The sequence below is a fragment of the Oncorhynchus keta genome, unplaced genomic scaffold, assembly GCF_023373465.1.
Source record: "Oncorhynchus keta strain PuntledgeMale-10-30-2019 unplaced genomic scaffold, Oket_V2 Un_contig_11282_pilon_pilon, whole genome shotgun sequence".
Lineage (NCBI taxonomy): Eukaryota > Metazoa > Chordata > Actinopteri > Salmoniformes > Salmonidae > Oncorhynchus > Oncorhynchus keta.
Window position 1 is genome coordinate 64,918 of NW_026277406.1, and position 27,583 is coordinate 92,500.

The window sequence follows — 27,583 nt, forward strand, 5'->3', positions numbered from 1 at the left end:
TAGACTGTATACATTCTGCAGATAAGGCTGATTCCCTCTGATATATCTTGTTTAGACTGTATACATTCTGCAGATAAGGCTGATTCCCTCTGATATATCTTGTTGAGACTGTATACATTCTGTAGATAAGGCTGATTCCCTGATATATCTTGTTTAGACTGTATGCATTCTGCAGATAAGGCTGATTCCCTGATATATCTTGTTTAGACTGTATACATTCTGCAGATAAGGCTGATTCCTGATATATCTTGTTTAGACTGTATACATTCTGCAGATAAGGCTGATTCCCTGATATATCTTGTTTAGACTGTATACATTCTGTAGATAAGGCTGATTCCCTGATATATCTTGTTTAGACTGTATACATTCTGTAGATAAGGCTGATTCCCTCTGATATATCTTGTTTAGACTGTATACATTCTGTAGATAAGGCTGATTCCCTGATATATCTTGTTTAGACTGTATACATTCTGCAGATAAGGCTGATTCCCTGATATATCTTGTTGAGACTGTATACATTCTGCAGATAAGGCTGATTCCCCTGATATATCTTGTTTAGACTGTATACATTCTGCAGATAAGGCTGATTCCCTGATATATCTTGTTTAGACTGTATACATTCTGCAGATAAGGCTGATTCCCTGATATATCTTGTTGAGACTGTATACATTCTGTAGATAAGGCTGATTCCTGATATATCTTGTTTAGACTGTATACATTCTGCAGATAAGGCTGATTCCCTGATATACCTTGTTTAGACTGTATACATTCTGTAGATAAGGCTGACTCCCTGATATATCTTGTTTAGACTGTATACATTCTGTAGATAAGGCTGATTCCCTGATATATCTTGTTTAGACTGTATACATTCTGCAGATAAGGCTGATTCCCTCTGATATATCTTGTTTAGACTGTATACATTCTGCAGATAAGGCTGATTCCCTGATATATCTTGTTTAGACTGTATACATTCTGCAGATAAGGCTGAATCCCTGATATATCTTGTTTAGACTGTATACATTCTGCAGATAAGGCTGATCCCTGATATATCTTGTTTAGACTGTATACATTCTGCAGATAAGGCTGATTCCCTGATATACCTTGTTTAGACTGTATACATTCTGCAGATAAGGCTGATTCCCTGATATATCTTGTTTAGACTGTATACATTCTGCAGATAAGGCTGATTCCCTGATATATCTTGTTTAGACTGTATACATTCTGTAGATAAGGCTGATTCCCTGATATACCTTGTTTAGACTGTATACATTCTGCAGATAAGGCTGAATCCCTGATATATCTTGTTTAGACTGTATACATTCTGCAGATAAGGCTGATTCCCTGATATATCTTGTTTAGACTGTATACATTCTGTAGATAAGGCTGATTCCCTGATATATCTTGTTTAGACTGTATACATTCTGCAGATAAGGCTGATCCCTGATATATCTTGTTTAGACTGTATACATTCTGCAGATAAGGCTGATTCCCTGATATACCTTGTTTAGACTGTATACATTCTGTAGATAAGGCTGATTCCCTGATATACCTTGTTTAGACTGTATACATTCTGCAGATAAGGCTGAATCCCTGATATATCTTGTTTAGACTGTATACATTCTGCAGATAAGGCTGATTCCCTCTGATATATCTTGTTTAGACTGTATACATTCTGTAGATAAGGCTGACTCCCTGATATATATTGTTTAGACTTTATACATTCTGTAGATAAGGCTGATTCCCTCTGATATATCTTGTTTAGACTGTATACATTCTGTAGATAAGGCTGACTCCCTGATATATATTGTTTAGACTGTATACATTCTGCAGATAAGGCTGACTCCCTGATATATCTTGTTTAGACTGTATACATTCTGCAGATAAGGCTGACTCCCTGATATATCTTGTTTAGACTGTATACATTCTGCAGATAAGGCTGATTCCCTCTGATATATCTTGTTTAGACTGTATACATTCTGCAGATAAGGCTGATTCCCTGATATATCTTGTTTAGACTGTATACATTCTGCAGATAAGGCTGATTCCCTGATATATCTTGTTTAGACTGTATACATTCTGCAGATAAGGCTGATTCCCTGATATATCTTGTTTAGACTGTATACATTCTGCAGATAAGGCTGATTCCCTGATATATCTTGTTTAGACTGTATACATTCTGCAGATAAGGCTGATTCCCTGATATATCTTGTTTAGACTGTATACATTCTGCAGATAAGGCTGATTCCCTCTGATATATCTTGTTTAGACTGTATACATTCTGCAGATAAGGCTGAATCCCTGATATATCTTGTTTAGACTGTATACATTCTGTAGATATGGCTGATTCCCTGATATATCTTGTTTAGACTGTATACATTCTGCAGATAAGGCTGATTCCCTGATATATCTTGTTTAGACTGTATACATTCTGTAGATATGGCTGATTCCTCTGATATATCTTGTTTAGACTGTATACATTCTGTAGATATGGCTGATTCCTCTGATATATCTTGTTTAGACTGTATACATTCTGCAGATAAGGCTGAATCCCTGATATATCTTGTTGAGACTGTATACATTCTGTAGATAAGGCTGATTCCCTGATATATCTTGTTTAGACTGTATACATTCTGCAGATAAGGCTGATTCCCTCTGATATATCTTGTTTAGACTGTATACATTCTGCAGATAAGGCTGATTCCCTCTGATATATCTTGTTTAGGACAGTTTAAAACAGATGCCAGCCCCTATTTGTCTTTTCTTTACCAAAGAAAGCAACCGGAAGACAAAACAGTTCAGATAATTAACTGGTACAAGTGGTGTGAGGTTGGAAACCTGAAAGGGCTGATATGAAAACCTCAAAAACCAACATACAAATAGGCTGAGCCCTAGTCTACTACTAGGTAGTTTAGTTCATCAGGCTGACCCCTGACCCCTAGTCTACTACTAGGTAGTTTAGTTCATCAGGCTGACCCCTAGTCTACTACTAGGTAGTTTAGTTCATCAGACTGACCCCTAGTCTACTACTAGGTAGTTTAGTTCATCAGGCTGACCCCTAGTCTACTACTAGGTAGTTTAGTTCATCAGGCTGACCCCTGACCCCTAGTCTACTACTAGGTAATATAGTTAATCAGGCTGACCCCTGACCCCTAGTCTACTACTAGGTAGTTTAGTTCATCAAACTGACCCCTAGTCTACTACTAGGTAGTTTAGTTCATCAGGCTGACCCCTGACCCCTAGTCTACTACTAGGTAGTTTAGTTCATCAGGCTGACCCCTGACCCCTAGTCTACTACTAGGTAGTTTAGTTCATCAGACTGACCCCTAGTCTACTACTAGGTAGTTTAGTTCATCAGACTGACCCTAGTCTACTACTAGGTAGTTTAGTTCATCAGACTGACCCCTAGTCTACTACTAGGTAGTTTAGTTCATCAGACTGACCCCTGACCCCTAGTCTACTACTAGGTAGTTTAGTTCATCAGGCTGACCCCTAGTCTACTACTAGGTAGTTTAGTTCATCAGGCTGACCCCTGACCCCTAGTCTACTACTAGGTAGTTTAGTTCATCAGGCTGACCCCTGACCCCTAGTCTACTACTAGGTAGTTTAGTTCATCAGACTGACCCCTAGTCTACTACTAGGTAGTTTAGTTCATCAGACTGACCCCTAGTCTACTACTAGGTAGTTTAGTTCATCAGACTGACCCCTGACCCCTAGTCTACTACTAGGTAGTTTAGTTCATCAGGCTGACCCCTGACCCCTAGTCTACTACTAGGTAGTTTAGTTCATCAGGCTGACCCCTGGCCCATTAGTCTCCTACTAGGTAATATAGTTAATCAGGCTGACCCCTGACCCCTAGTCTACTGCTAGGTAGTTTAGTTCATCAGGCTGACCCCTGACCCCCTAGTCTACTACGAGGTAGTTTAGTTCATCAGACTGACCCCTGACCCCTAGTCTACTACTAGGTAGTTTAGTTCATCAGGCTGACCCCTGGTCTATGTCTAGGTAGTTTAGTTCATCAAGCTGACCCCTGACCCCTAGTCTACTACTAGGTAGTTTACTTCATCAGACTGACCCCTAGTCTACTACTAGGTAGTTTAGTTCATCAGACTGACCCCTGACCCCTAGTCTACTACTAGGTAGTTTAGTTCATCAGGCTGACCCCTGGTCTATGTCTAGGTAGTTTAGTTCATCAAGCTGACCCCTGACCCCTAGTCTACTACTAGGTAGTTTAGTTCATCAGGCTGACCCCTGACCCCTAGTCTACTACGAGGTAGTTTAGTTCATCAGGCTGACCCCTGACCCCTAGTCTACTACTAGGTAGTTTAGTTCATCAGGCTGACCCCTGACCCCTAGTCTACTACTAGGTAATATAGTTCATCAGGCTGACCCCTGACCCCTAGTCTACTACGAGGTAGTTTAGTTCATCAGACTGACCCCTGACCCCTAGTCTACTACTAGGTAGTTTAGTTCATCAGGCTGACCCCTGGTCTATGTCTAGGTAGTTTAGTTCATCAAGCTGACCCCTGACCCCTAGTCTACTACTAGGTAGTTTAGTTCATCAGACTGACCCCTAGTCTACTACTAGGTAGTTTAGTTCATCAGACTGACCCCTGACCCCTAGTCTACTACTAGGTAGTTTAGTTCATCAGGCTGACCCCTGGTCTATGTCTAGGTAGTTTAGTTCATCAAGCTGACCCCTGACCCCTAGTCTACTACTAGGTAGTTTAGTTCATCAGACTGACCCCTAGTCTACTACTAGGTAGTTTAGTTCATCAGGCTGACCCCTGACCCCTAGTCTACTACTAGGTAGTTTAGTTCATCAGGCTGACCCCTGACCCCTAGTCTACTACTAGGTAGTTTAGTTCATCAGACTGACCCCTAGTCTACTACTAGGTAGTTTAGTTCATCAGACTGACCCCTAGTCTACTACTAGGTAGTTTAGTTCATCAGACTGACCCCTAGTCTACTACTAGGTAGTTTAGTTCATCAGACTGACCCCTGACCCTAGTCTACTACTAGGTAGTTTAGTTCATCAGGCTGACCCTAGTCTACTACTAGGTAGTTTAGTTCATCAGGCTGACCCCTGACCCCTAGTCTACTACTAGGTAGTTTAGTTCATCAGGCTGACCCCTGACCCCTAGTCTACTACTAGGTAGTTTAGTTCATCAGACTGACCCCTAGTCTACTACTAGGTAGTTTAGTTCATCAGACTGACCCCTAGTCTACTACTAGGTAGTTTAGTTCATCAGACTGACCCTGACCCTAGTCTACTACTAGGTAGTTTAGTTCATCAGGCTGACCCCTGACCCCTAGTCTACTACTAGGTAGTTTAGTTCATCAGGCTGACCCCTGGCCCATTAGTCTCCTACTAGGTAATATAGTTAATCAGGCTGACCCCTGACCCCTAGTCTACTGCTAGGTAGTTTAGTTCATCAGGCTGACCCCTGACCCCTAGTCTACTACGAGGTAGTTTAGTTCATCAGACTGACCCCTGACCCCTAGTCTACTACTAGGTAGTTTAGTTCATCAGGCTGACCCCTGGTCTATGTCTAGGTAGTTTAGTTCATCAAGCTGACCCCTGACCCCTAGTCTACTACTAGGTAGTTTAGTTCATCAGACTGACCCCTAGTCTACTACTAGGTAGTTTAGTTCATCAGACTGACCCCTGACCCCTAGTCTACTACTAGGTAGTTTAGTTCATCAGGCTGACCCCTGGTCTATGTCTAGGTAGTTTAGTTCATCAAGCTGACCCCTGACCCCTAGTCTACTACTAGGTAGTTTAGTTCATCAGGCTGACCCCTGACCCCTAGTCTACTACTAGGTAGTTTAGTTCATCAGGCTGACCCCTGACCCCTAGTCTACTACTAGGTAATATAGTTAATCAGGCTGACCCCTGACCCTAGTCTACTGCTAGGTAGTTTAGTTCATCAGGCTGACCCTGACCCCTAGTCTACTACGAGGTAGTTTAGTTCATCAGACTGACCCCTGACCCCTAGTCTACTACTAGGTAGTTTAGTTCATCAGGCTGACCCCTGGTCTATGTCTAGGTAGTTTAGTTCATCAAGCTGACCCCTGACCCCTAGTCTACTACTAGGTAGTTTAGTTCATCAGACTGACCCCTAGTCTACTACTAGGTAGTTTAGTTCATCAGACTGACCCCTGACCCCTAGTCTACTACTAGGTAGTTTAGTTCATCAGGCTGACCCCTGGTCTATGTCTAGGTAGTTTAGTTCATCAAGCTGACCCCTGACCCCTAGTCTACTACTAGGTAGTTTAGTTCATCAGACTGACCCCTAGTCTACTCTTGAAGTTGTTGAGCGATGATGATGTTTTGGCGATGTGAAGATAGGAAATTCAGAGTATGTAACCTCTGTATCTTCTATGTGAGAAGCGGGAGTGGGAGGAGTGGTAGTGGGGAGGGTGAAGGTTATCACAGTGTCTTGTGTTGTATGCATGGATTTGGGAATTAACCTGGAAGAATCCATTGAAGGGTTTAGGTAGGTTGTCTGGGAGGCATGTGTACTGGTAGATGAAGGTGCATGATTAAAGTGTATTCATGTTGTAGATGGACATCATATTGAGTTTCTTGGACAGAGGGGCAGACAAAGACAAGTAAGAGGAGGTGTCTAGTTTTGGAAATGTATTTTGTGTGATGAGTAATTTGTTTTAAGTAGGAAGCATATGTACTGGCCCACACAATATTATAATATATACATTAATACACAATATTATAATATATACATTAATACACAATATTATAATATATACATTAATATACAATATTATAATATATACATTAATACACAATATTATAATATATACATTAATATACAATATTAGGGTCATTGAGATAGGGGTCAATTAAACTATAGTATAGTGTCAGGAAGCAAAAGCCTGATGAACCAAACCTTTAATCTTTCTGATGATACCAATTTAATTCATCACTTTGCTGCAGACAAAATTTGAAAGTGAATATGTTCTTTCCAGGACAACTTGTCATCAACTAGAACATGTGTTTCCTAACCCAGGTCCTCCAGTACCCCTGACTGTACACAGTTTAGTTGTATCCCTGGACAAACACATCTCATTCAACTCATTGAGGCTTGATGATTAGTTGACCAGTTGAATCAGGTGTACTTGTCCAGGGTTACAATAACAATGTGTTATGTTGGGGGTAATGTTGGGGGTAGTGGAGGAGGAACTGTTGGAGGTACTGTTGGGGGTACTGGAGGAGGTACTGTTGGAGGTACTGGTGGAGGTACTGTTGGGGGTACTGGTGGAGGTACTGTTGAGGGTACTGTTGGAGGCACTGTTGGGGGTACTGTTGGGGGTACTGTTGGGGGTACTGGAGGAGGTACTGTTGAGGGTACTGTTGGAGGTACTGTTGGGGGTACTGGTGGAGGTACTGTTGGGGGTACTGGTGGAGGTACTGTTGGGGGTACTGTTGGAGGTACTGTTTGGGGTACTGGAGGAGGTACTGGAGGAGGTACTGTTGGGGGTACTGTTGGAGGTATTGTTGGAGGTACTGGTGGAGGTACTGTTGGGGGTACTGTTGGAGGTACTGTTGGGGTATTATTCGGGGTACTGTTAGAGATAATGTTGGTGGTACTGTTGAAGGTACTGTTGGGGGAACTGTTGGAGGTACTGTTGGGGGTACTGTTGGAGGTACTGTTGGGGGTACTGTTGGGGGTACTGTTGGAGGTACTGTTGGGGGTACTGTTGGGGGAACTGTTGGAGGTACTGTTGGATGTACTGTTGGGGGTACTGTTGGAGGTACTGGTGGAGGTACTGTAGGGGTACTGTTGGGGGTACTGTTGGAGGTACTGTTGGGGGTACTGTTGGGGGTACTGTTGGAGGTACTGTTGGGGGTACTGTTGGGGGAACTGTTGGAGGTACTGTTGGATGTACTGTTGGGGGTACTGTTGGAGGTACTGGTGGAGGTACTGTTGGGGGTAATGTTGGGGGTATTGGTGGAGGTACTGTTGGAGGTACTGTTGGGGTTACTGTTGGGGGTACTGGGGAGGTACTGTTGGGGGTACTGGAGGAGGTACTGGTGGGGGTACTGTTGGAGGTACTGTTGGGGGTACTGTTGGGGGTACTGGTGGGGGTACTGTTGGGGGCACTGGAGGAGGTACTGTTGGGGGTACTGGAGGAGGTACTGTTGAGGGTACTGGTGAGGGTACTGTTGGAGGTACTGTTGAGGGTACTGGTGGGGGTACTGTTGGAGGTACTGTTGAGGGTACTGTTGGGGTACTGTTGGAGGTTCTGTTGGGGGTACTGTCGGTGGTACTGGAGGAGGTACTGTTGGGGGTACTGTAGGGGTACTGGTGGAGGTACTTTTGGGGGTACTGTTGGGGGTACTGTTGGGGGTACTGATGGGGGTACTGTTGGGGGTACTGGAGGAGGTACTGTTGGGGGTACTGGAGGAGGTACTGTTGAGGGTACTGGTGGAGGTACTGTTGGGGGTACTGGAGGAGGTACTGTTGGGGGTACTGGAGGAGGTACTGTTGGGGGTACTGGTGGGGGTACTGTTGGGGGTACTGGAGGAGGTACTGTTGGGGGTACTGGAGGAGGTACTGGTGGGGGTACTGTTGGAGGTACTGTTGGGGGTACTTTTGGGGGTACAGGTGGGGGTACTGTTGGGGGTACTGGAGGAGGTACTGTTGGGGGTACTGGAGGAGGTACTGTTGGGGGTACTGGAGGAGGTACTGTTGGGGGTACTGGTGGGGGTACTGTTGGGGGTACTGTTGGGGTACTGGTGGAGGTACTGTTGGGGTACTGGAGGAGGTACTGTTGGGGGTACTGTTGGAGGAACTGTTGGAGGTACTGTTGGAGGAACTGTTGGAGGTACTGGTGGAGGAACTGTTGGAGGTACTGTTGGGGGTACTGTTGGAGGAACTGTTGGAGGTACTGTTGGGGGTACTGTTGGAGGAACTGTTGGAGGTACAGTTGGAGGAACTGTTGGAGGTACTGGTGGAGGAACTGTTGGAGGTACTGGTGGAGGAACTGTTGGAGGTACTGTTGGAGGAGTTTTTTCATTTAAAGATGATTCGTTTATCACTTGTTGACCAGTCCTGTTTGCCTCCTCTCTCTCTCTCTCTCTCTCTCTCTCTCTCTCTCTCTCTCTCTCTCTCTCTCTCCTGCAAAAAAAAAATATATTCAAATGTGATCATCTGTTCTCTCTGTAGGTGGTGGTTTTAATTGATTAATAGTAGTTGTGTGTTTGATCGGTCGCAGCTCTGTAAACCCAAGACGTTATTTGTCAAGCTGTTCGGTTTAAAGAAGCTTGAATGCTTTTCCTATTATTTGTCATTTCCAACCTGTAATGGTGTACATCCCAAATGGCACCCTATTCCCCACATAGTGCACTAGTTCTGACCAGGGTGTCGTTTGGGACGAAGAGGGGTCTTTTACACCACCTGTTCCTCAAAGCGAGGGAACCCACTTTCTGTCATATTACCTTTGACTCCTAACTAGTGTTCTCTAGTCTATAACCTTGATTCCTAACTAGTGTTCTCTAGTCTATAACCTTGACTAATAACTAGTGTTCTCTAGTCTAGAACCTTGACTACTAACTAGTGTTCTCTAGTCTATAACCTTGACTACTAACTAGTGTTCTCTAGTCTATAACCTTGATTACTAACTAGTGTTCTCTAGTCTAGACCCGTGACTACTAACTAGTGTTCTCTAGTCTATAACCTTGAATCCTAACTAGTGTTCTCTAGTCTATAACCTTGACTACTAACTAGTGTTCCCTAATCTATAACCTTGAATCCTAACTAGTGTTCCCTAATCTATAGCCTTGACTACTAACTAGTGTTCTCTAGTCTAGAACCTTGACTACCAACTAGTGTTCTCTATTATATAACCTTGATTACTAACTAGTGTTCTCTAGTCTATAACCTTTACTACTAACTAGTGTTCTCTAGTCTATAACCTTGATTACTAACTAGTGTTCTCTAGTCTAGAACCGTGACTACTAACTAGTGTTCTCTAGTCTATGACCTTGACTACTAACTAGTGTCCTCCAGTGTAGAACCTTGACTACTAACTAGTGTTCTCTACTTTATAACCTTGACTACTACCTAGTGTTCTCTAGACTAGAACCTTGACTACTTTCTAGTGTTCTCTAGTCTATGACCTTGACTACTAACTAGTGTCCTCCAGTGTAGAACCTTGACTACTAACTAGTGTTCTCTACTTTATAACCTTGACTACTAACTTGTGTTCTCTAGAATCTAACTGTGACTGCTAACTAGTGTTCTCTAGTCTATAACCTTGACTAATAACTAGTGTTCTCTATTTTCTAACCGTGACTACTAACTTGTGTTCTCTAGAATCTAACTGTGACTACTAACTAGTGTTCTCTAGTCTATAACCTTGACTACTAACTAGTGTTCTCTAGTCTATAACCTTGACTAATAACTAGTGTTCTCTATTTTCTAACCTTGACTACTAACTTGTGTTCTCTAGAATCTAACTGTGACTACTAACTAGTGTTCTCTAGTCTATAACCTTGACTACTAACTAGTGTTCTCTAGTCTATAACCTTGACTAATAACTAGTGTTCTCTATTTTCTAACCTTGACTACTATCTCGTGTTCTCTAGAATCTAACTGTGACTACTACCTTGTGTTCTCTAGTCTAGAACCTTTACAACTTACTAGTGTTATCTGGACTATAACCTTGACTACTAACTAGTGTTCTCTAGTCTATAACCTTGATTACTAACTAGTGTTCTCTAGTCTATAACCTTGATTACTAACTAGTGTTCTCTAGTCTATAACCTTGACTACTAACTAGTGTTCTCTAGTCTAGAACCTTGACTACCAACTAGTGTTCTCTAGTCTATAACCTTGACTCCTAACTAGTGTTCTCTAGTCTATAACCTTGACTACTAACTAGTGTTCTCTAGTCTATAACCTTGATTACTAACTAGTGTTCTCTAGTCTAGAACCGTGACTACTAACTAGTGTTCTCTAGTCTATAACCTTGACTACTAACTAGTGTTCTCTAGTCTAGAACCTTGACAACTAACTACTGTTCTCTAGTCTATAACCTTGACTACTATCTAGTGTTCTCTAGACTGTAACCTTGACTACTAACTAGTGTTCTCTAGACTAGAACCTTGACTACTTTCTAGTGTTCTCTAGTCTGTAACCTTGACTACTACCTAGTGTTCTCTAGACTAGAACCTTGACTACTTTCTAGTGTTCTCTAGTCTATGACCTTGACTACTAACTAGTGTTCTCTAGACTAGAACCTTGACTACTTTCTAGTGTTCTCTAGTCTGTAACCTTGACTACTACCTAGTGTTCTCTAGACTAGAACCTTGACTATTAACTAGTGTTCTCTAGTCTATAACCTTGACTACTAACTAGTGTTCTCTACTTTATAACCTTGACTACTAACTTGTGTTCTCTAGAATCTAACTGTGACTGCTAACTAGTGTTCTCTAGTCTATAACCTTGACTAATAACTAGTGTTCTCTATTTTCTAACCGTGACTACTAACTTGTGTTCTCTAGAATCTAACTGTGACTACTAACTAGTGTTCTCTAGTCTATAACCTTGACTACTAACTAGTGTTCTCTAGTCTATAACCTTGACTAATAACTAGTGTTCTCTATTTTCTAACCTTGACTACTAACTTGTGTTCTCTAGAATCTAACTGTGACTACTAACTAGTGTTCTCTAGTCTATAACCTTGACTACTAACTAGTGTTCTCTAGTCTATAACCTTGACTAATAACTAGTGTTCTCTATTTTCTAACCTTGACTACTAACTCGTGTTCTCTAGAATCTAACTGTGACTACTACCTTGTGTTCTCTAGTCTAGAACCTTTACAACTAACTAGTGTTCTCTAGTCTAGAACCTTGACTCCTAACTAGTGTTCTCTAGTCTAGAACCTTGACTCCTAACTAGTGTTCTCTAGTCTATAACCTTGACTACTAACTAGTGTTCTCTAGTCTATAACCTTGACTAATAACTAGTGTTCTCTATTTTCTAACCTTGACTACTAACTCGTGTTCTCTAGAATCTAACTGTGACTACTACCTTGTGTTCTCTAGTCTAGAACCTTTACAACTTACTAGTGTTATCTGGACTATAACCTTGACAACTAACTTGTGTTCTCTATACTATAACCTTGACTACTAACTTGTGTTCTCTTGTCTATGACCATGACTACTAACTAGTGTTATCTAGTCTATAATTTTGGCTTCTCACTTGTGCCCTCTCTTCCCTCCCTCCCTCCTTCCGTCCTTTCCTTCTCTCTCCTTCTGAGATGAGAGGGATCGCAAAGAGAAAAAAACAAGAATATGCAAATGTGATAATCTGCTCTCTCTGTAGGTGGTAGTTTTAATTGATTAATAGTAGTTGTGTGTTTGATCGGTCGCAGCTCTGTAACCGAAGACGTTATTTGTCAAGCTGTTCGGTTTAAAGAAGCTTGAATGCTTTTCCTATTATTTGTAATTTCCAGCCTGTAATGGTGTACATCCCAAATTGCACCCTATTCCCTATATAGTACACTATTTCTGACCAGGGTGCCGTTTGGGACGAAGAGGGGTCTTTTACACCACCTGTTCCTCAAAGCGAGGGAACCCACTTTCTGTCATATTACCTTTGACTCCTAACTAGTGTTCCTAATCTATAACCTTGAATCCTAACTAGTGTTCTCTAGTCTAGAACCTTGACTCCTAACTAGTGTTCTCTAGTCTAGAACCTTGACTCCTAACTAGTGTTCTCTAGTCTAGAACCTTGACTCCTAACTAGTGTTCTCTAGTCTATAACCTTGACTACTAACTCGTGTTCTCTAGAATCTAACTTGACTACTACCTTGTGTTCTCTAGTCTAGAACCTTTACAACTTACTAGTGTTCTCTAGTCTATAACCTTGACTAATAACTAGTGTTCTCTATTTTCTAACCTTGACTACTAACTAGTGTTCTCTAGAATCTAACTTGACTACTACCTTGTGTTCTCTAGACTAGAACCTTGACTACTAACTAGTGTTCTCTATTTTCTAACCTTGACTACTAACTAGTGTTCTCTAGAATCGAACTGTGACTACTACCTTGTGTTCTCTAGACTAGAACCTTGACTACTAACTTGTGTTCTCTAGACTATCACATTGACTACTAACTAGTGTTCTCTTGTCTATGACCATAACTACTAACTAGTGTTCTCTAGTCTAGAACCTTGACTCCTAACTAGTGTTCTCTAGACTAGAACCTTGACTACTTTCTAGTGTTCTCTAGTCTGTAACCTTGACTACTACCTAGTGTTCTCTAGACTAGAACCTTGACTATTAACTAGTGTTCTCTAGTCTATAACCTTGACTAATAACTAGTGTTCTCTATTTTCTAACCTTGACTACTAACTTGTGTTCTTTAGAATCTAACTGTGACTACTACCTTGTGTTCTCTAGACTATAACCTTGACTACTAACTTGTGTTCTCTAGACTATCACATTGACTACTAACTAGTGTTCTCTTGTCTATGACCATGACTACTAACTAGTGTTCTCTAGGATAGAACCTTGACTATTAACTAGTGGTGTTCTCAAATATAACACCCTCCCTCAAGGCCTCTCTTCCCTCCCTCCCTCCTTCCGTCCTTTCCTTCTCTCTCCTTCTGAGATGAGAGGGATCGCGCAAAGAGAAAAAAACAAGAATATGCAAATGTGATCATCTGCTCTCTCTGTAGGTGGTGGTTTTAATTGATTAATAGTAGTTGTGTGTTTGATCGGTCGCAGCTCTGTAAACCTAAGACGTTATTTGTCAAGCTGTTCGGTTTAAAGAAGCTTGAATGCTTTTCCTATTATTTGTCATTTCCAACCTGTAATGGTGTACATCCCAAATGGCACCCTATTCCCCACATAGTGCACTAGTTCTGACCAGGGTGCCGTTTGGGACGAAGAGGGGTCTTTTACACCACCTGTTCCTCAAAGTGAGGGAACCCACTTTCTGTCATATTACCTTTGACTACTAACTAGTGTTCCCTAATCTATAGCCTTGACTACTAACTAGTGTTCCCTAATCTATAGCCTTGACTACTAGAATGTATGCACACATGACTGTAAGTCGCTTTGGATAAAAGCGTCTGCTAAATGGCATATATTATTATTATTATTATTATATTATTATTATTATTATATATTAACTAGTGTTCCCTAATCTATAGCCTTGACTACTAACTAGTGTTCCCTAATCTATAGCCTTGACTCCTAACTAGTGTTCCCTAATCTATAGCCTTGACTACTAACTAGTGTTCCTAATCTATAGCCTTGACTACTAACTAGTGTTCTCTAGTCTATAACCTTGACTACTAACTAGTGTTCTCTAGTCTATCACCTTGACTACTAACTAGTGTTCTCTAGTCTATCACCTTGACTACTAACTAGTGTTCTCTAGACTCTAATGTTGTACTTGAAAAGGAACTTGATAGACTTTGTGTGTGTGTGTGTGTGTGTGTGTGTGTGTGTGTGTGTGTGTGTGTGTGTGTGTGTGTGTGTGTGTGTGTGTGTGTGTGTGTGTGTGTGTGTGTGTGTGTGTGTGTGTGCGTGTGTGTGTGTAAACTCAGTGAGCTGAAGCCGTGGAAGGTTTGTGTGTGTATAAACTCAGCTTGCATCAGACCTAATTGGTTTAGACTGTAATACCCGTGGATGCCAGCCGTCAAATGGATCTAATTAAGAGATGAAACAACCTTCAAAGTTGCAAACAACAACAACAACGTTTGAGTTTTTACTGATCCCCTTCTCTTCTCCTTCTCTCGTGGCTTTACTGGGAGGCCAGCCCCCTTACTTTTACTCTATCCATATTTTTATATTTAGCATGTCGAGAGACAGATCCCCTCTACTTGAAACACTTGTTTACTGGTGGGAAATGGGGATGTCGGTGACTGGATAGCCCTTTGATCAGAGGAGAACAAGGTTGAGAGAACAGATAGATGCAGTAGCTGCCCCTCTGACTAAGACCTGGTGCTTTGTGGATCATGGGAAAAGTGTCCAGGTGCTGACTAACGATGAATAAACTGGAAGCCGTACATTATATATGTACATATAAATACCTGGTCCCACTACCTGGTCCTTCTGTAGCTCAGTTGGTAGAGCATGGCGCTTGTAACGCCAGGGTAGTGGGTTCAATCCCCGGGACCACCCATACGTAGAATGTATGCACACATGACTGTAAGTCGCTTTGGATAAAAGCGTCTGCTAAATGGCAAATATTATTATTATTATATTAAATACAGTTGAAGTCGAAAGTTTACGTACACTTAGGTTGGAGTCATCAAAACTCATTTTTCAACCGCTCCACACATTTCTTGTTAACAAACTACAGTTTTGGCAAGTCGGTTAGAATATCTACTTTGTGCATGACACAAAAAAAAATGAAAAATGAAAATGATGTCATGGCTTTAGAAGCTTCTGATAGGCGAATTGACATCATGTGAGTCAATTGGAGGTGTACCTGTGGATGTTTCAAGGCCTACCTTCAAACTCAGTGCCTCTGCTTGACATCATGGGAAAATCAAAAGAAATCAGCCAAGACCTCAGAAAAACATTGTAGACCTCCACAAGTCTGGTTCATCCTTGGGAGCAATTTCCAATCGCCTGAAGGTACCACGTTCATCCGTACAAACAATAGTACGCAAGTATAAAAACTATGGGACCACGCAGCCGTCATACCACTCAGGAAGGAGATGCGTTGTGTCTCCTAGAGATGAACGTACTTTAGCGCGAAAAGTGCAAATCAATCCCAGAACAACAGCAAAGGACCTTGTGAAGAGACTGGAGGAAACAGGTACAAAAGTATCTATATCCACAGTAAAACAAGTCTTATATCGACATAACCTGAAAGGCCACTCAGCAAGGAAGAAGCCACTGCTCCAAAACCGCAATAAAATAGCCAGACTACGATTTGCAACTGCACATGGGGACAAAGATTGTACTTTTTGGAGAAAGGTCCTCTTGTCTGATGTAACAAAAATAGAACTGTTTGGACATAATTCCCATCGTTATGTTTGGAGGAAAAAGGGGGAGGCTTGCAAGCCGAAGAACACCATCTCAACTGTGAAGCACGGGGGTGGCAGCATCATGTGGGGGTGCTTTGCTGCAGGAGGGACTGATGCACTTCACAAAATAGATGGAATCATTGAAGCAACACCTCAAGACATCAGTCAGGAAGTTAAAGCTTGTTCACAAATGGTTCTTCCAAATGGACAATGACCTCAAGCATACTTCCAAAGTTGTGTCAGAATGGTGTAACGACAACAAAGTCAACGTATTGGAATGGCCATCACAAAGCCCTGACCTCAATCCTAGAGAAAATGTGTGGGCAGAACTGAAAAAGCATGTGCGAGGAAGGAAGCCTACAAACCTGACTCAGTTACACCAGATCTGTCAGGAGGAATGGGCCAAAATTCACACAACTTATTGTGGGAAGCTTGTGGAAGGCTACCCGAAACGTTTGCAGCAATGCTGCCAAATACTAATTATAATATAATAATATAGGCAATTTAGCAGACGCTTTTATCCAAAGCGACTTACAGTCATGTGTGCATACATTCTACGTATGGGTGGTCCCGGGAATCGAACCCACTACCCTGGCGTTACAAGCGCCATGCTCTACCAACTGAGCTACAGAAGGACCATTGAGTGTTATTGGCCAGGACCATTGAGTGTAGGTAAACTTCTGACCCACTGGGAATGTGATGAAAGAAATAAAAGCTGAAATAAATCATTCTATAATATTATTCTGACATTTCACATTCTTAAAATAAAGTGGTGATCTTAACTGACCTAAAACAGGTATTTTTTACTTGGATTAAATGTCAGGAAATGTGAAAGACTGAGTTTAAATGTATTTTCCTAAGGTGTATGTAAACTTCTGACTTCAAATGTATATGTATGTGTATATATAATATATACTACCATTCAAAACTTTGGGGTCACTTTGAAATGTCCTTGTTTTTAAAGAAAATCACTTTTTGTCCATTAAAATAACATCAAATTGATCAGAAATACAGTGATATGTCGACATAGGCAATCAGAAGCCCATTATCAGCAACCCTTACTCTGTTCCATTGGCACGTTGTGTTAGCTAATCCAAGTTTATCATTTTAAAAGGTTAATTGATCATTAGAAAACCATGTTGCAATTATGTTGAAAACTGTTGTGCTGATGAAACAATCAATTAAACTGGCCTTGTTTTGACTAGTTGAGCATCTGGAGCATCAGCATTTGTGTGTTCGATTACAGGCTCAAAATGGCCAGAAACAAAGATCTGTCTTATGAACCTCTTTGGAATAGGGGCAGCATTTTCACTTTTGGATAAATAGCGTGCCCAATTTCAACTTCCTGCTACTCATGCCAAGAATATAAGATATGCATATTATTAGTAGATTCGGATAGAAAACACTCTGAAGTTTCTAAAACTGTTTGAATCATGTCTGTGAGTATAACAGAACTCAGAGGACTATAACAGAGGACTAACCATTTTGACTTTTTTTTTTAGGTCACTGTCTATTCAATGATTTTCATTGGGGAACTAGATTTCTAAGGCACTTGTTTGCAATTCCTACCACTTCCACTGGATGTCACCAGCCTTTGGAAATAGGTTGAGGATATTCCTTTGTGAAATGAAGAAGTACGGCCATCTTGAATCAGTGTAACACAGAGTTGGCAAGACTAGAAAAGTAGCGTTAGTTTGTTGTTGTCCTGTATTGAAAACAGATACACCCGTCTTCAATTTGATCGATTATTAACGTTTAAAAATACCTAAAGTTGTATTACAAAAGTAGTTTGGCAAAGTTTACAGGTAACTTTTGAGACATTTTGTAGTGACGTTGCGCAAATTGGAAGCTGTTTTTTTTTGTTGATCAAAAGCGCCAAATAAATGGACATTTTGGATATATATGGGCGTAATTTACTCGAACAAAAGGACCATTTGTGATGTTTATGGGACATATTGGAGTGCCAACAAAAGAAGCTCGTCAAAGGTAAGGCATGATTTATATTTTATTTCTGCGTTTTGTGTAGCGCCTGCAGGGTTGAAATATGCTACTCTCTCTTTGTTTACTGTTGTGCTATCATCAGATTATAACATCTTATGCTTTCGCCGAAAAGCCTTTTAAAATCTGACATGTTGGCTGGATTCACAACGAGTGTAGCTTTAATTGAGTATCTTACATGTTTGATTTAATGAAAGTTTGATTTTTATATAATTTTATTTGTATTTGGCGCTCTGGCTTTTGGCCAAGTGGGACGCAAGTGTCCCCTATCCTAGAGGATTTATGAAACTCGCCAGTCTATTCTTGTTCTGAGAAATGAAGTCTATTCCATGTGAGAAATTGGCAAGAAACTAAAGATTTCGCACAACGCTGTGTACTACTCCCTTCACAGAACAGCGCACACTGGCTCTAACCAGAATAGAAAGAGGAGTGGGAGGCCCCGGTGTACAACTGAGCTAGAGGACAAGTACATTAGAGTGTCTAGTTTGAGAAACAGACGCCGTACCCGCAAAACACCAGTCTCAACGTCAACAGTGAAAGGCGAATCCGGGATGCTGGCTTTGTCGGCAGAGTTCCTCTGTCCAGTGTCTCTGTTCTTTTGCCAATCGTAATATTTTCTTTTTATTGGCCAGTCTGAGATATGGCTTTTTCTTTGCAACTCTGCCTAGAAGGCCAGAATCCCGGAGTTGCTTCTTCACTGGAGATGTTGAGACTGGTGTTTTGCGGGTACTATTTAATGACGCTGCCAGGTGAGGACTTGTTTTCAGCAGTGATAACATAATTTCAGAATGGTTTTCTAGTGATCAGTTAGCCTTCTAAAATTATAAACTTGGATAAGCTAACACACCGTGCCATTGGAACACAAGAGTGATGGTTGCTGATAATGAGCCTTTGTACGCCTGTGTAGATATTCCTTTAAATAGTCAGTTACAACATTAACAATGTCTACACTGTATTTCTGATCAATTTGATGTTATTTTAATGGACAAAAATGGTTGCTTTTCAAAAACAAGGATATTTCTAAGTGACCCCAAACTTTTGAACGGTAGGTAGTGTATTGTAAAAGTATTCACCCCTTTGGCATTGTTCCTATGTTGTTGCCTAACAACCTGGAATTAAAATGGATTTTTGGGGCGTTTGTATCATTTGATTTACAGAACATGTCCACCACTTTGAAGATGTGAAATATTTTTATTGTGAAATACGACAACAACAAAAAAACTGAAAACTTGAGCGTGCATTCACCCCCCAATTTCAATACTTTGAAGAGCAACCTTTTGCAGCAATTACAGTTGTTAGTCTCTTGGGGTATGTCTCTATAAACTTGGCACATTTAGCCACTGGGATATTTGTCCATTCTTCAAGGCAAAACTGCTCCAGCTCCTTCAAGTTGGATGGGTTCCGCTGGTGTACAGCAATCTTTAAGTCATACCACAGATTCTCAATTGGATTGAGGTCTGGACTTTTACTAGGCCATTCCAAGACATTTAAATGCTTACCCTTACCCTTAAACCACTCGAGTGTTGCTTTAGCAGTATGCTTAAGGTCATTGTCCTTCTGGAAGATGAACCTCCGTCCCAGTCTCAAATCTCTGGAAGACTGAAACAGGTTTCCCTCAAGAATTTCCCTGCATTTAGCGCCATCCATCATTCCTTCAATTCTGACCAGTTTCCTAGTCCCTGCCGGTGGAAAAACCCCACAGCATGATGCTGCCACCGTGAATCTTCACTGTGGGGATGCGGTTCTCGGGGTGATGAGAGTTGTTGAGTTTGCGCCAGACATAGCGTTTCCCTTGATGGCCAAATGGCTCACTTTTAGTCTCATCTGACCAGAGTACCTTCTTCCATATGTTTGGGGAGTCTCCCACATGCCCTTTGGCAAACACCAAACGTAATTATTTTCTTTAAGCAATGTTTTTTATCTGGCCAATCTTCTGTAAAGCCCAGCTCTGTGGAGTGTACGGCTTAAAGTGGTCCTATGGACAGATACTCCAATTTAAGCTGTGGAGATTTGCAGCTACTTCAGGGTTATCTTAAGACTCTTTGTTGTCTCTTTGATTAATGCCCTCCTTGCCTGGTCCGTGAGTTTTGGTGGGCGGCCCTCTCTTGGCAGGTTTGTTGTGGTGCCATATTCTTTCTATTTTTTTAATAATGGATTTAATAGTGTTCAATGTTTCTGATATTTCTTTATAACCCAACCCTGATCTGTACTTCTCCACAACTTTGTCCCTGACCTGTTTGGAGAGCTCCTTGGTCTTCATGGTGCTGCTTGCTTAGTGGTGCGCCTTGCTTGGTGGTGTTGCAGACTCTGGGGCCTTTCAGAACAGGTGTACATACACTGAGATCATGTGACACTTAGATTGCACACAGGTGGACTTTATTGAACTAATTCTGTGACTTCTGAAGGTAACTGGTTGCACCAGATCTTATTTAGGGGCTTCATAGCAAAGGGGGTGAATAGATATGCACGCGCCACTTTTCAGTTTTACATCTTTTATAATCTATTGAAACAAGTTATTTTTTTCATTTAATTTAAACAAGTTGAACTATTGTGTGTATGTACATTACATGAAATCCAAATAAAAATCCAGCTAAATTACAGGTTGTAATGCAACAAAATAGGAAAAACGCCAAGGGGATAAATACTTTTGCAAGGCTCTGTATATATATATATATAACTCCCAGTAAACCACCAATGGCATCACTGTGCTCTTCAGGGTGATGTCATGAATGCTAGAACCAGGTTATGTAGATCACACACACACACACGGTGGTGGAGAGAACAGATAACACCTATCTCCAGCCAGGGAGCAGTCCCAGAGGAACTGACCATCACTTTACACTGATATCAGAGAGCATCCTGTTCCTCAGGGTGACGTGTGTGTGTGTGTGTGTGTGTGTGTGTGTGTGTGTGTGTGTGTGTGTGTGTGTGTGTGTGTGTGTGTGTGTGTGTGTGTGTGTGTGTGTGTGTGTGTGTGTGTGTGTGTGTGTGTGTGTGTGTGATATATAATAATAATATATGCCATTTAGCAGACGCTTTTATCCAAAGGGACTTACATTCATGTGTGCATACATTCTACGTATGGGTGGTCCCGGGAATCGAACCCACTACCCTGGCGTTTCAAGCGCCATGCTCTACCAACTGAGCTACAGAAGGACACACTATATATGTATTTCTCAGCATTATTGCAGAAAGAATGTATTCAAAAGCAAAGACTCATCCATTTCAATTCACCACTAAACAGTTGACGTTAACCCTTTAGTCAATGATGAAATCAAATCAAATTGTATTGGTCTCACACACAGGGTGTAAACGGTACAGTGGAATGCTGACTTACGATCTCTCTTCAACAGTGCAGTACACATTCATCAACCAACAATTATACTATAATGAAACGAGTACACACACACACACATAACACACACACACACACACACACACACACACACACACACACACACACACACACACACACACACACACACACACACACACACACACACACACACACACACACACACACACACACACACACACAAAGCTAAAGGCTGTGTGTTCGTCAGGTCTGTAATGGCCTGTATATATGCAGGGTTTCATATTTCAATCATTACCATGGTGAGCCTGGTTTAAATTGGTAGTTTAAGAGTTGAAATTGGAAAGTGACTGTCATGTCTGCATGAAGACCCACATTTAAATCCTGTTGGAAAATGAAAAGGGGCCTGGGCTGGCTCTCTGGCTCTCTGTCTCTCCGGCTTGATGGCTCTCTGTCTCTCTGGCTTGATGGCTCTCTGTCTCTCCGGCTTGATGGCTCTCTGTCTCTCCGGCTTGATGGCTCTCTGTCTCTCTGGCTTGATGGCTCTCTGTCTCTCCGGCTTGATGGCTCTCTGTCTCTCCGGCTTGAGCTCTCTGGCTCTCTGTCTCTCTGCTTGATGGCTCTCTGTCTCTCCGGCTTGATGGCTCTCTGTCTCTCCGGCTTGATGGCTCTCTGTCTCTCCGGCTTGATGGCTCTCTGTCTCTCTGTCTCTCTGTCTCTCTGGCTCTCTGGCTCTCTGGCTCTCTGTCTCTCCGGCTTGATGGCTCTCTGTCTCTCTGTCTCTCTGTCTCTCTGGCTCTCTGGCTCTCTGGCTCTCTGTCTCTCCGGCTTGATGGCTCTCTGTCTCTCCGGCTTGATGGCTCTCTGTCTCTCCGGCTCTGTAGCTCTCTGTCTCTCTGTCTCTCTGTCTCTCTGTCTCTCCGGCTTGATGGCTCTCTGTCTCTCTGTCTCTCTGTCTCTCTGGCTTGATGGCTCTCTGTCTCTCTGGCTTGATGGCTCTCTGTCTCTCCGGCTTGATGGCTCTCTGTCTCTCCGGCTTGATGGCTCTCTGTCTCTCTGGCTTGATGGCTCTCTGTCTCTCCGGCTTGATGGCTCTCTGTCTCTCCGGCTCTGTAGCTCTCTGTCTCTCCGGCTTGATGGCTCTCTGTCTCTCCGGCTTGATGGCTCTCTGTCTCTCTGGCTTGATGGCTCTCTGTCTCTCCGGCTTGATGGCTCTCTGTCTCTCTGGCTTGATGGCTCTCTGTCTCTCTGGCTTGATGGCTCTCTGTCTCTCTGGCTTGATGGCTCTCTGTCTCTCCGGCTTGATGGCTCTCTGTCTCTCCGGCTTGATGGCTCTCTGTCTCTCCGGCTTGATGGCTCTCTGTCTCTCCGGCTTGATGGCTCTCTGTCTCTCTGTCTTGATGGCTCTCTGTCTCTCCGGCTTGATGGCTCTCTGTCTCTCTGGCTTGATGGCTCTCTGTCTCTCCGGCTTGATGGCTCTCTGTCTCTCCGGCTTGATGGCTCTCTGTCTCTCTGTCTTGATGGCTCTCTGTCTCTCCGGCTTGATGGCTCTCTGTCTCTCCGGCTTGATGGCTCTCTGTCTCTCTGTCTTGATGGCTCTCTGTCTCTCCGGCTTGATGGCTCTCTGTCTCTGGCTCTGTAGCTCTCTGATGATGGCTCTCTGTCTCTCCGGCTCTCTAGCTCTCTGTCTCTGGCTCTGGCTCTCTGTGATGGCTCTGTCTGGCTCTCTGGCTTGATGGCTCTCTGTCTTCTGTCTCTCTGGCTTGATGGCTCTCTGTCTCTCTGTCTTGATGGCTCTCTGGCTCTCTCTGACTTGATGGCTCTCTGTCTCTCCGGCTCTGCTTAGCTCTCTGTCTCTGTGTCTCTCTGAGCTTCTGTCTATGTCTGTCTCTGATGGCTCTCTGGCTCTGTAGCTCTCTGTCTCTCTGTCTCTCTGTCTTTCTAGCTCTCTAGCTCTCTAGCTCTCTGGCTCTCTGCCTCTGTAGCTCTCTGGCTCTCTGGCTTGATGGCTCTCTGTCTCTCTAGCTCTCTGTCTCTCTAGCTCTCTGGCTCTGTGTCTCTCTGTCTCTCTAGCTATCTGGCTCTGTAGCTCTCTGTCTCTCTAGCTCTCTAGCTCTCTGGCTCTCTGGCTCTCTGGCTCTCTGGCTCTCTGTCTCTGTAGCTCTCTGGCTCTCTGTCTCTGTAGCTCTCTGGCTCTCTGGCTCTCTGGCTCTCTGGCTCTCTGTCTCTGTAGCACTCTGGCTCTCTGTCTTGATGGCTCTCTGTCTCTCTAGCTCTCTGGCTTGATGGCTCTCTGTCTCTCTGGCTCTCTGGCTTGATGGCTCTCTGTCTCTCTGGCTCTCTGGCTTGATGGCTCTCTGTCTCTCTGGCTCTCTGGCTCTCTGGCTCTCTGTCTCTGTAGCTCTCTGGCTTGATGGCTCTCTGGCTTGATGGTTCTCTGACTTGATGTCTATCTGTCTTGATGGCTCTCTGACTTGATGTCTATCTGTCTTGATGGCTCTCTGGCTTGATGGCTCTCTGACTTGATGTCTATCTGTCTTGATGGCTCTCTGTCTTGATGGTTCTCTGTCTTGATGGCTCTCTGGCTTGATGGTTCTCTGGCTTGATGTCTATCTGTCTTGATGGTTCTCTGACTTGATGTCTATCTGTCTTGATGGTTCTCTGACTTGATGTCTATCTGCCTTGATGGCTCTCTGGCTTGATGGCTATCTGTCTTGATGACTCTCTGTCTTGATGGCTCTCTGTCTTGATGGTTCTCTGTCTTGATGGCTCTCTGTCTTGATGGTTCTCTGACTTGATGTCTATCTGTCTTGATGGCTCTCTGACTTGATGTCTATCTGTCTTGATGTCTATCTGTCTTGATGGCTCTCTGACTTGATGTCTATCTGTCTTGATGTCTATCTGTCTTGATGGCTCTCTGTCTTGATGGTTCTCTGACTTGATGTCTATCTGTCTTGATGGTTCTCTGTCTTGATGGCTCTCTGGCTTGATGTCTATCTGTCTTGATGGCTCTCTGGCTTGATGTCTATCTGGCTTGATGGCTCTCTGACTTGATGTCTATCTGTCTTGATGTCTATCTGTCTTGATGTCTATCTGTCTTGATGGCTCTCTGACTTGATGTCTATCTGTCTTGATGGCTCTCTGTCTTGATGGTTCTCTGACTTGATGTCTATCTGTCTTGATGGCTCTCTGGCTTGATGGCTCTCTGGCTTGATGGCTCTCTGTCGTTCTGTCTCTCTGACTTGATGCAAACTTCAGATGTGTCCTTAATGGCACCCTATTCCATTAAAGTACACTACCGTCGACCAGGGTTTTGATCAGGGCCCATAAGGCTCTGGTCAGAAGTAGTGCACTATAGGGAACCATTTGGGATGCAGACTTTGAGTTGTGAAATATCCTACTCCACCCCCCTCTGGGTATAGGTTAGTCTTCTGCTGTGAGCTGTCTGTCTCATGTATAACAGTAATGATTTCTCTGTGAGCTGTCTGTCTCATGGATAACAGTAATGATTTCTCTGTGAGCTGTCTGTCTCATGGATAACAGTAATGATTTCTCTACTGTGAGCTGTCTGTCTCATTTATATAGATAATGATTTCTCTGTGAGCTGTCTGTCTCATGTATAACAGTAATGATTTCTCTGTGAGCTGTCTGTCTCATGTATAACAGTAATGATTTCTCTGTGAGCTGTCTGTCTCATGTATAACAGTAATGATTTCTCTGTGAGCTGTCTGTCTCATCTATAACAGTAATGATTTCTCTGTGAGCTGTCTGTCTCATCTATAACAGTAATGATTTCTCTGTGAGCTGTCTGTCTCATGTATAACAGTAATGATTTCTCTGTGAGCTGTCTATCTCATGTATAACAGTAATGATTTCTCTGTGAGCTGTCTGTCTCATCTATAACAGTAATGATTTCTCTGTGAGCTGTCTGTCTCATCTATAACAGTAATGATTTCCCTGCTGTGAGTTGTTACTTCTGCCACTTTAACCAAAAGGTGCCTAACAAAACAGTCACCCCATAGACACATGTTTACTTTGTGAAGTGGACTGGATGTGATCTCTGTGTGTGAATTGAACCCACCACCTTGGCATTGCTAGGCTAGTGACAATGCCTGTCACAACTCAACCACACAGGACCAGTATTGGTCTTGTAATGCATAAATGCAGTCCTAGTAGTACAGTTTTGCAAAACAGATAATGAGTATTACAGAGATGATTTTTAGAGGGTATAAGAGCAATGCTGTTTCTATGGGGGTCAGAGGAAGGACAAGAGCAGAGTGGAGGAGGAAACATTTCATTATGTTGTCCCCTGAATCAATGATTCATTATTGGTACTGTGAGGAACATCTTCCATCACATTGTTAAATGGCACACAGCTATTCAGCTGCTGCTGTAATGAATGTGTGTGTGTGTGTGTCTGTTTGTCTGTTTGTGTGTGTGTGTGTCTGTCTGTTTGTGTGTGTCTGTCTGTCTGTTTGTGTGTGTGTGTGTGTGTCTGTTTGTGTGTGTCTGTGTGTGTGTGTGTGTGTGTGTGTCTGTCTGTTTGTGTGTGTCTGTCTGTTTGTGTGTGTGTGTGTGTGTGTGTCTGTGTGTGTCTGTGTGTGTGTGTGTGCCTGTGTGTGTGTGTGTGTGTCTGTCTGTTTGTGTGTGTCTGTCTGTTTGTGTGTGTCTGTTTTGTGTGTGTGTGTGTCTGTGTGTGTGTGTGTGTGTGTGTGTGTGTGTGTGTGTGTGTGTCTGTTTGTGTGTGTGTGTGTGTCTGTTTGTGTGTGTGTCTGTTTGTGTGTGTGTGTGTGTCTGTGTGTGTGTGTGTCTGTGTGTGTGTGTGTGTGTGTGTGTGTGTGTGTGTGTGTGTGTGTGTGTCTGTTTGTGTGTGTTTTTGTGTCTGTGTCTGTTTGTGTGTGTGTGTGTGTGTGTGTGTGTGTGTGTGTGTGTGTGTGTGTGTCTGTGTGTGTGTGTGTGTGTGTGTGTGTGTGTGTGTGTGTGTGTGTCTGTGTGTGTGTGTCTGTTTGTGTGTTGTGTGTGTGTCTGTTTGTGTGTGTCTGTTTGTGTGTGTGTGCGTCTGTGTGTGTGTGTGTCTGTGTGTGTGTGTGTGTCCGTGTGTGTGTGTGCTGTGTGTGTGTGTCTGTTTGTGTGTGTGTGTGTGTGTGTGTGTGTGTGTGTGTGTGTCCGTCTGTGTGTGTGTGCTTCTGTGTGTGTGTGTGTGTGTGTGTGTGTGTGTGTGTGTGTGTGTGTGTGTGTGTGTGTGTGTGTGTGTGTGTGTGTGTGTATGTCTGTTTGTGTGTGTGTGTGTGTGTGTATGTATGTTTGTGTGTATGTCTGTTTGTGTGTATGTCTGTTTGTGTGTGTACGTGTGTGTGTGTGTGTATGTCTGTTTGTCTGTACGTGTGTGTGTGTCTGTTTGTGTGTGTGTGTCCGACAGCATGTGTGTGTGGTAATGAGGTATTTGTAGTAATGAATGTTTGGTGGTTATCTGATCCATAAGTAATGTAAGGATGCTCATATTTGAGGAAGCCGTAACAGATTGTATAGTCATTGAGAACTGCAGGCTTGTGTCCTGAATGGCACCCTATTCCTTACATAGTGAACCACTTTTGACCAGGGCCCATAGGATTCTAGTCAAATGTAGCACACTATATAGGGAACAGAGAACCATTTATGATGCAGAATGGATTTGGCCCAAAAACACACATTTCTTTCCACAGGGCCGTGGGGTGAGACAGGGATGCAGCTTAAGCCCCACCCTCTTCAACATATATATCAACTAATTGGCGAGGGCTCTAGAACAGTCTGCAGCAGCCGGCCTCACCCTTCTAGAATCTGAATCTGACAAAAATAAAGTTGCCAGGACCACAAATACAAATTCCATCTAGACACCGTTGCCCTAGAGGAAAAAAAAAAACGATACATACCTCGTCCTAATCAGGTAACTTCCACAAAGCTATAAACAATCTGAGAGACAAGGTAAGAAGGGTCTTCTATGTCATCAAAAGGACCATAACATTTGAAATACCAAATAGGATCTGGCAAAAAATACGAATCAATTATAGAACCCATTTCCCTTTTTGGTTGTGAGGTCTGGGGTCTGCTCAACAACCAAGAATTCACAAAATGGGACCAACACCAAATTTAGTTGAATGCAGACTCTGAATGCAGAATTCTGCTAAAATATCCACTGTGTTCAACGTAAAACTCAAAATAATGCATGCAGAGCAGAATTAGGCTGATATCCGCTAATGATCAAAATCCAGAAAAGAGCTGT

The 27,583-nt window shown here is 42.7% G+C and overlaps 1 protein-coding gene across 1 annotated transcript in view; it reads right to left on the reverse strand.

The window, feature by feature from the left end:
* Positions 1-27,583, reverse strand: part of LOC127917313 (putative protein TPRXL) — a 79,376-nt gene that overhangs the window by 38,297 nt on the left and 13,496 nt on the right. The window contains exons 2-3 of the mRNA XM_052500560.1: positions 8,792-9,018; positions 8,028-8,324 (exon numbers count right to left, since the gene is read on the reverse strand). Of these exons, the coding sequence (XP_052356520.1) occupies positions 8,028-8,324; positions 8,792-9,018 (524 nt within the window). The remainder of the gene's footprint in view (positions 1-8,027; positions 8,325-8,791; positions 9,019-27,583) is intronic.